This window comes from Centroberyx gerrardi, chromosome 8 (genome assembly GCF_048128805.1).
Source record: "Centroberyx gerrardi isolate f3 chromosome 8, fCenGer3.hap1.cur.20231027, whole genome shotgun sequence".
NCBI lineage: Eukaryota > Metazoa > Chordata > Actinopteri > Beryciformes > Berycidae > Centroberyx > Centroberyx gerrardi.
The window spans coordinates 3,449,076-3,457,942 of NC_136004.1; the positions used below are offsets into that span (position 1 = coordinate 3,449,076).

The window sequence follows — 8,867 nt, forward strand, 5'->3', positions numbered from 1 at the left end:
TAGGCATGTAGACATTCCAGATACACTCACCTCACGGTATGGATGTAGATAGGCCTATGTAAAGACCTGCAGACTTTTATGTTGCACGCTGCAATGTTTGTTTTGATGTTTTTATTGCTGAAACTTGCACTTGTTATAAGGATTCATAACGACTATAAAGAGACATGCATCCCTTTTGTTAGTTCCTTAACTCGATTTATCAAACTTTGCCTTGTCGAGATGACAACATTATTAAGTCGATCGCTAAAACATTATGCGCAACCAAGGCCGTTCTCGGCTTCCGTAGCCTCCTGTCTTCTCCTGTTCTTCTCCTCCCTCAGGTTTTCTCCGGCTGTCCTGCTGCAGCAGAGCCAGTCCGCCTCGCCTCCTCAAGCCAAACACACACACCAACACACAAGCTCCACTCAGCCTCGGTCGCTTCCATGACACACACACGCACTGCAAGTTTAACAGGTAAGACTTTAACACTGGCAAATGAATACGCCTTTCTTTCGTGAGAGAATTAGGTGAATGTATGCAGAAATGTAAGTAGCCTACATAAGATTAACTCAAACATTTTAGAACAAGAACGCTTTGACAACTGTGGAGAGATGCAAAAAGTCTTTATTTTTATTGTGTGTATTTGTGGAATGTAGATAATTCCTGGCATTTTTTCCCCTTCTGTACCTTGGTGTTTCGTTTTGATGTTGATTATTTTGTATATGCAGCCTACTGGATGTATTGTAAACTGTGTTTTTACATAATTAAAGTCACAAAGAAAAAAAATAATTTTTTGAATAGTGGTGTCACCCACTGGCGTAAGAAATGCATCAAAGACAGATTTCACTGGCGGTTTGCTTTATTGATGCCATTATATTTTAAGGTTATATGTAGTTGAGATGATCTAGGAATGCAGGGAATATGATTTATAACCTTTACACAACTCTGTAGTGTCTAAGGATGCTAATGACCTGCTTCTTTGCTTCACTTTGTTTTAACCTTTTTAAAAATCTTCTATTTACGGGTTCTTCTAGTGTGCTGTATAGGTTGATAATATTTCGTTTAATTTCCATTAAAAAGTGCGTAGTAGCAGAAACCAACTAACTAAACTAACCAGTTCTTTGATCTGGTAGCATAATTACTGGATTTAAAAGACTGTAGAGATGTGAGGTACAGGCAGCCTTATAGATAAATATAATGCAATACATTAGACCAGCCAAAATTTTGTTATTAATCACAATAGTGAGTGTGAAATTTATCTCCAGTAATAAAACTGTTGTAAAGTGCATCCAAATATAGAGCATTATCAGGAGCCTTTCTATCCAATCCTTGTTTTCATTTGGTTTGGAATGCATCTACCTGATGATAAATATAAGCCTTAGGTTTCAGAATGGCGACATTATGTACACATTCTACATAATTGTAAATGTACAATCTAATCAATGATTGTGGTATTCCAGGAACAGACATATTTGCTCTGGCAATGACTTGCTTCAGTATTAGTCACCTGTTTGCGATTAGGCCTTCAGTGGTTCCAGAGAAAAAGTAGTTAATCTAACATGACATCACTCAAAGGCATCTTTTCTCTGGCAGACATGACTCATGCAGTCAGGCCAACAACCTGTCAGTGAATATTTTCCATTTATGTCTAGGCTTTTCAAAGATGTAAGAATCACCTCTGTGGGTAGGTTGTATAGATTTTCTGGTGAAAGCAAGAAGTGATGTTTAATGTTAAGAGCGTGCAGCTGTGTATTCACATTGCATTACTATATGATTTGATATGCTTTTCTCCTCACAGGAACAAATGAAAATGTCTTTCTGCACACACGAGAACCGAAAGTCCCGGGTCACCTCAGCCACCATGAACATCTATCTGTTCCACAAGTCTTCCTACGCTGACAGTGTGCTCATGCACCTCAACTCGCTCCGGCAGCAGAGGCTGTTCACCGACGTCCTCCTCCATGCTGGAGATCGCTCTTTTCCTTGTCATCGAGCTGTCCTCGCTGCCTGCAGCCGCTACTTCGAGGCCATGTTCAGTGGAGGCCTGAGGGAAAGCCAAGCCAAGGAGGTGAACTTCAGAGATACTGTCCACCCAGAGGTGCTTGAACTTCTTCTGGACTATGCCTATTCCTCTCGTGTAGTCATCAATGAGGAAAATGCAGAGTCATTATTAGAGGCGGGGGACATGTTGGAGTTTCAGGACATTCGTGATGCATGTGCAGAGTTTTTAGAAAAAAACCTCCACTCATCTAATTGTCTTGGAATGCTGCTCCTCTCAGATGCTCATCAGTGCACCAAGCTCTACAAGCTTTCCTGGAGCATGTGCCTCAGTAATTTTCCTGTCATCTGCAAGACTGAGGACTTTTTGCAGTTACCCAAAGACATAGCTGTCCAGTTGCTTTCTCATGAGGAGCTGGAGACGGAGGACGAGAGGTTGGTCTACGAGGCTGTCCTCAACTGGGTTAACTATGACCTGGAGAGGAGGCACTGCCACCTGCCAGAACTGCTGAGGACAGTCCGTCTGGCCCTTCTACCGGCCATCTTCCTCATGGAGAATGTCTCCACGGAGGAGCTAATCAATGCCCAGACCAAAAGTAAGGAGCTTGTTGACGAGGCCATACGCTGCAAGTTGAGGATCCTCCAGAATGATGGTGTGGTCAACAGCCCATTGGCCAGACCGAGGAAGACAAGCCATGCCTTGTTCCTTCTAGGTGGCCAAACCTTCATGTGTGACAAGCTGTACCTAGTGGACCAGAAGGCCAAGGAGATCATTCCCAAAGCCGACATCCCCAGTCCAAGGAAAGAGTTCAGCGCTTGTGCCATTGGATGTAAAGTGTATGTAACTGGTGGAAGAGGCTCAGAGAACGGAGTCTCCAAAGATGTCTGGGTCTACGATACATCCCATGAAGAGTGGTCTAAGGCAGCGCCTATGCTCATTGCCAGATTTGGCCATGGCTCGTCAGAACTCAAGCACTGTCTGTACGTTGTAGGTGGGCACACAGCCGGAATAGGCTGCCTCCCTGCCTCCCCCTCTGTGTCACTCAAACAAGTTGAAAAGTACGATCCAATCACCAATAAATGGTCCATGATTGCTCCTTTGAGGGAGGGAGTGAGCAATGCAGCAGTGGTCAGTGTCAAACTCAAGCTCTTTGCCTTTGGTGGCACTAGTGTCACCCATGACAAGCTGCCTAAGGTGCAGTGCTATGACCCTCAAGAGAACCAGTGGACAGTGCCCGCCTCATGCCCACAGCCATGGCGCTATACCGCAGCTGCCGTCCTCAACAACCAGATCTTTGTCATGGGTGGGGACACGGAGTTCTCTGCATGTACGGCATATAAATTTAGCACTGATAGCTACCAGTGGACTAAAGTGGGGGATGTGACAGCCAAGCGTATGAGCTGCCAGGCTGTAGCCTCTGGGAATAAACTATATGTTGTGGGAGGCTACTTTGGTACACAGAGGTGTAAGACTTTGGACTGCTATGACCCTACACTGGATGCGTGGAACAGCATAACCACTGTGCCCTACTCCCTCATCCCCACAGCGTTCGTCAGCACCTGGAAACATCTTCCTGCCTGAGGATTCAGTGTTGTGGTGAGTAGAAACACTCAAGCTTGATAACTAATTTCACCTCATCCAGTTTTTCCAAATCTTCATCTGCCTTTTCCCCCCTGACATGTATTTGTTTTTTGTAAGATTTATTATTTGGGGATTTTTTGTCCTTTATTAGACAGTTCAAAGTAGAGAGAGGCAGGAAATTTACCATTATGTTTACCTTTTTACCAATCCCAAGTACAAAGTAGAAGTATTTTGCATTCCTGATTACTCAGTGACAAATTGTGTAGTTCGGGTCTGTGAGTGAATAAAGGAGGAAAAATTGGGTAAATGTCAGCAAATTCAAAACAGCTTAACTGTATATAAACAGAAATGCTACACTATATGAAATGTCCTTTTAAACTTCTAGCTGCACTAGGCAGCTTTGCACATTGCCAGCTCCAATAACAGCGAGGGGTAACTGTTTGAAAAAATGTGAACTTCAATACACAGAAATCCTATAAGGTGATGTCATTAAATTGCCCTCTCCTCTGTTGCAGCCCCACTGATTTAGGCTGATAAGACAGCTGGATTTTTGCATAAAAATCTTGCATAGTGTAGCTTTAAGTGTCCTCCTGACATTATGTAGGATCACTACTTGTGGCTTGACACACTGCAGCATCAGTGCAGATAAGAATGCTGGAAGTCAAGGAATGGATGATGTGTGGCAGTGATTAATGCTGGAGCTTGTGGGGCTGCGTTGTGCACAATTCCCAAAGGTAGAGGAAAGGGGGGTTTGAAGTCTTTGGTGGCAGCCCCCATTGTTTATTGAAGTAGAATCCAGAGGTTGTTTTTTTTTTAAAGGCCTGGGTGGGCTGAGTCCCATGGGGGCTCAGTGGGGGTGTGAGAGTAATGTGGAGGTAGGGATGGGGGGGAGGGTGGGGGGTCATGGCTGTGGAAAGCAGAGAAGGCTCTTTGTTACTTCAGGAATGCCCTCTCGCCGGACAAGGTGGCTCTCCTCGGACTCTGTTTTTCTGCCCATACAGCCCTGCTATTGTCCGACGGGCCTGAGGATGCTAACAGAAAAGACATAGCAGGAAGCTCAGCCATGCTTGTCAGTCTGCGCTAGACAGCATGGCTTATTACCTCACCGGTGGAATGGGGATACTTGATTGAAAAGTCTGCTCTCAAGATAACCCTGAAAATCTATTGAATCTACTATTAAGGATGAATGATAAAACGATGATGTTATACATACATTTTTATGTTTTAATAAAGATGTAAAAAACATAACAAGATCTCTAAAGGTCAGATCACAGTGGGAACATACTGTGTAAAAGAAAATCCTATGGTGTACACACACACACACACACACACACACACACACACATTCTGTCAGACTTTTAGTGAGTCCTCTACTAACTGCTCTTTTGCATGATTTTTTTGCTCTCAGTACACACTCACCAATGGTGATTCTACCAAGCATTTTTCTCATGCTGGCTATTGTCATTATTATGAAGTTCCCCCACAACTTTCCTGGGTGTGTGGGAAATCCAAGCCTCCTCCAGAGGTTGTCCAGGTACCAGCAGAGACTCTATAACAACCCTGTTGGACTCAGGAATGTAGCCCACCTTGGCTGGCTGGTCATTCTTTGAGTGGTGGCCCATTGAGAAGGTTATTAATGGGTTTTAAAATGGCCTCACAGCCACTGCTGAGGGTCCCCATGATCACTTTTATTACTACTCAACCAACCAAGAGAGCAGTGCCAAGGGGAGGCTCTCTCTCTTCTTCCCTACTGCTTCATACATGTATTCTCCCTCAGTTCAGACTCTCCACCTGCTACAACACTGGAAAAAGCCCTTTCCTCCACTTTTTCCTTGTTTGTTCTAGTCCTATAGAAGGCTGACCTTTTTCCATTCATTCGAGCCAAGTTAGTCTCACCATTATTAGTCAAGATAGTAATGTACTGTATGTGTTGAAATGCTAACATTTCAATTCCCATTTCTTCTGCTTTCTCTTATTAAGGCATCCAAACTGGATTGGAGCTGTAGAGTTTTAAACTGTGAAGAGGCAAGGCTTCCTGACAAGTGAAGAAGCTGACTCCACTGTTCAGCACATGACTAACTGAATCCATGGAGCTCTATTGGACTTAAAGGCCTACAATGTTTACATGAAGGATGCATATCTTTGAGATTTTGTCTTTTTTTTTTTTTAGGGTTATCTATAAAGGCTCACTTTCTTAGTATGCCGTGAAGGGAAAAACAAACTTGTGTACTTTGTGTCAATTTTAATCACTGCATTCCTACAAGTGACCAAATAGGAGAGAATGGTTTACCAAATATGTGAGAAAATTACAGCTGTGCTTTTGGGATGCAAACACAAGGCGTTAACACCTTTCACACATGCAGCCTTTTCCACAGAAGTCTCTACATCTAAACTTTTCTGTTTAGGTGTCATGTGGGAAGGTAAGCTGGAGTGAAATGTCAGAAAATCATTTGTGGACATTTAATACTGTGGACTGCCATATGTGAGAACAAAGCCAATACTAAAGGCCAGGCACCACAGGTGAATAGGAAAAAAAAAATCCTTTGATCCTGTCAGAATGAGATTTTATAGGATGAATATGGACACAAATACAAACACTTTTTGTATTATGACTTTTATTTATCTTGTCAGTAACATTCAGATTAGCTAATATATCTTAAAAATGCGCATCAGTTAGAACACTTTCGTGTTTTTTCTGTGTTCATTCCAGTGAATAACTAAATAGTTGGTCATTTACAGAGGAATTTGCAATTTAATGTTTTTATTTATTCATTATTTAAAAAAAATGTATGTATAAGGTTAAAATCTATTTTTTTCCCCTGTAAAACATACATGAAAATAGAAATGACTTAAGGTATCATAAAGTCACACAGACACAAGAGCACAAGGAAACAAAACAAAGCACAAGACACCAAATAGCATGTGGAAAAGACATTAAAGCCTCTGTAAATTACCAGCTATTTTAAAAAAAAGCTGCAGGTCAAATTTGATGGCCATATCTACAAGTTCAGTAGAAAAAATGACTTTTGCATATAGGAAATATGTAATTTAAGTTTTTAGCTAGTTTTGTGCTTGGTTACGTGACACCGCTGGTATAAAAGCCTACAAATTAACTATTTATAGTTGTTTCTGATGACTATTTTGTATATTGTTTTGAAAATACAGTAGTTATAGAAGCAAAATACTATATCTCATTGGGAATTGACCATTCCAGACAAAATGACAATTTTCACCTGTGGTGCCTTGCCTTAAACAGATTGAGCATGCACAACTGAAAACTTTAATGAGTTATATTAATTGGCAATAATGTTTTCGAATGGAACCACAGCTGAAGTACGAGAGCTCCTCAGCATCTTGTGCATATGAAGAAATTTGTCCACTTTCTTTTTTTAAATTGTGAATAACTTCCCAGCCAAGTGAGGTGTGTAGCACCTCTCAGAAACTCAGAAACTGCTTAAAATGGAACTGTTAGCAGCATGGAATTCACAAGAACAGCAAGAGGTTTTTGTTTTTTTATAAATAGGACAAAAACTCAGTGAAACGAAAACAACAAAACAGTGAAAAGAAGATGCTCTGTTATTTGACTGTTTTTGAAGTGAATTTCTTTGACTGTGTTGCCTTTTCTATAGTATTTGTGGGTTTCACTTTATGATAAAGTAACTGTTTGCACATTTACATCTCTATCTAGGAGTGTTTCTTCTATGTTTCTTGCAATGGAGATGCCAAATTTATTCTGAAGCGTAAAAAACTAAAAGGACAGCCTGTTTGAGATTGGCTATAGGTAGTCAAGGGCTCTGGAATAACACATTTTCATATTGTGGGTGGTTGACAATGCTTCCAACACCTACTTCACTGGTTTTAAAAAGTAACCAATGTATATCAACTTGTATAAATTACAAAAAGAGTGAAAGAGCTGTTGAGGTTTCAGCCTATGTGTAAAGTGACGGCTGTACGGACCCTAAAAAGAGGGGAAGTGTTACTGTCTGTGTCTGTGTTCTGCTAAACAGATTGTCCATTCTGAACTCTGGTGGCTAAAACAAGGTGTATCCTGTGGCTGTTATTGTGTAGTATTGTAGATTGTGTTAATAACCACCCACCTACAGTACTGTGCAAAAGTCTTAGGCACGTGTAGAAGATGTAGCGAAGATGCTTTAAAAAATAATGAAAAGTTTCTAAATATCAAAAAATGTTCTACAAAGAGCAGTCTACTGACACACTAATGCAGAAAACAAATAAACATTATAAGACAAAATGTATATAAAACATCTAGGGTGCCTAAGACTTTTGCACAGTACTGTACACACACACACACACACCAGATTTGCCTCCATCAGCTAACAGTTTCTTATACAAGCACCGGCCAGCTCAACTATGGTGTAACTGACAATGTGTGTTATCCTAGTTGGCTCGACTTGGTCATGGTGTACTACTATTATTGTGCAGGAATAATGACACATCATGTTGTATGGTATGTATTCCATTGTGTCTACTGGAAGTCATTTTGTACACGTGGATTTTTTTTTCACAATGTGAAATTCATTGCTAATAAAGAGTTTTTTCCTCTTGGCCAAGCCCTGACTGTTCTGAAAGGATGGGAGCATGGTGGCTTATATCATCACACGCCGGTCTACCGGTTCTCAGGGAAAAGAACGACCTGCCCGCCTGAATCATTTGAGGAATGCTTTTCTTCTAATGATTACCTGCAGCTTTTAAATCCTTCACGACACAATGGGGTTTTGTATCGAGTCTATTCACCGCAGACGTTCAGAAGGTTCTCATCCACCTGATACTAAAGCAGACACAAGACAGATACTTTTGACAGGTTCCTTTAATGCAACACTTCCTTGAGATATCATGAGTGTCAAGAGAAAGTAGAAACACCGGTTTGACTTGCTCCTTAAGGCGCACACACACACATACAAAGACAGAGAGACTCCACCTTTTTTCTGGGTTAAGAGAAAAGAAGGTGAGAACAAACAGCATCTAAAATGCTTGAGCACTCATCCCACGGCTCACTGTTATTTAGATCACTTAGTTTCTGATTTCCATAAATGCAAACAATACAGAGAACAGATTGTGAGTGTGTAGCAGTGAAAAAGGCAACCATCTCCCACAAGTTTCAACTTCCAAAACAGAAAGAAAAACAGCCACAGGCAGTGTGACTTGAGGATAACATAGATGGTATTTAAAGTGCATTCTTTATCAAGGGGGACTTTTGGCATTATAAAATTCACATGTAAGTTGAAAAAAGTGTGTCAACCAAGCACACACTGCCTGTTAAGCTGATTTGATAAGAGTTATGTTCAGT

The 8,867-nt window shown here is 41.2% G+C and overlaps 1 protein-coding gene across 1 annotated transcript; it reads left to right on the forward strand.

Moving 5' to 3' along the window:
• Window positions 1–372: 372 nt before the first annotated feature.
• On the forward strand, window positions 373–7,693 carry LOC139914306 (ectoderm-neural cortex protein 1-like). The gene is made up of 3 exons (XM_071902588.2): window positions 373–453; window positions 1,778–3,574; window positions 5,540–7,693. The coding sequence occupies exon 2, from the start codon at window positions 1,784–1,786 to the stop codon at window positions 3,557–3,559; it is 1,776 nt and encodes a 591-aa protein (XP_071758689.1). The 5' UTR covers window positions 373–453; window positions 1,778–1,783; the 3' UTR covers window positions 3,560–3,574; window positions 5,540–7,693.
• The last annotated feature ends 1,174 nt before the right edge of the window (window positions 7,694–8,867 follow it).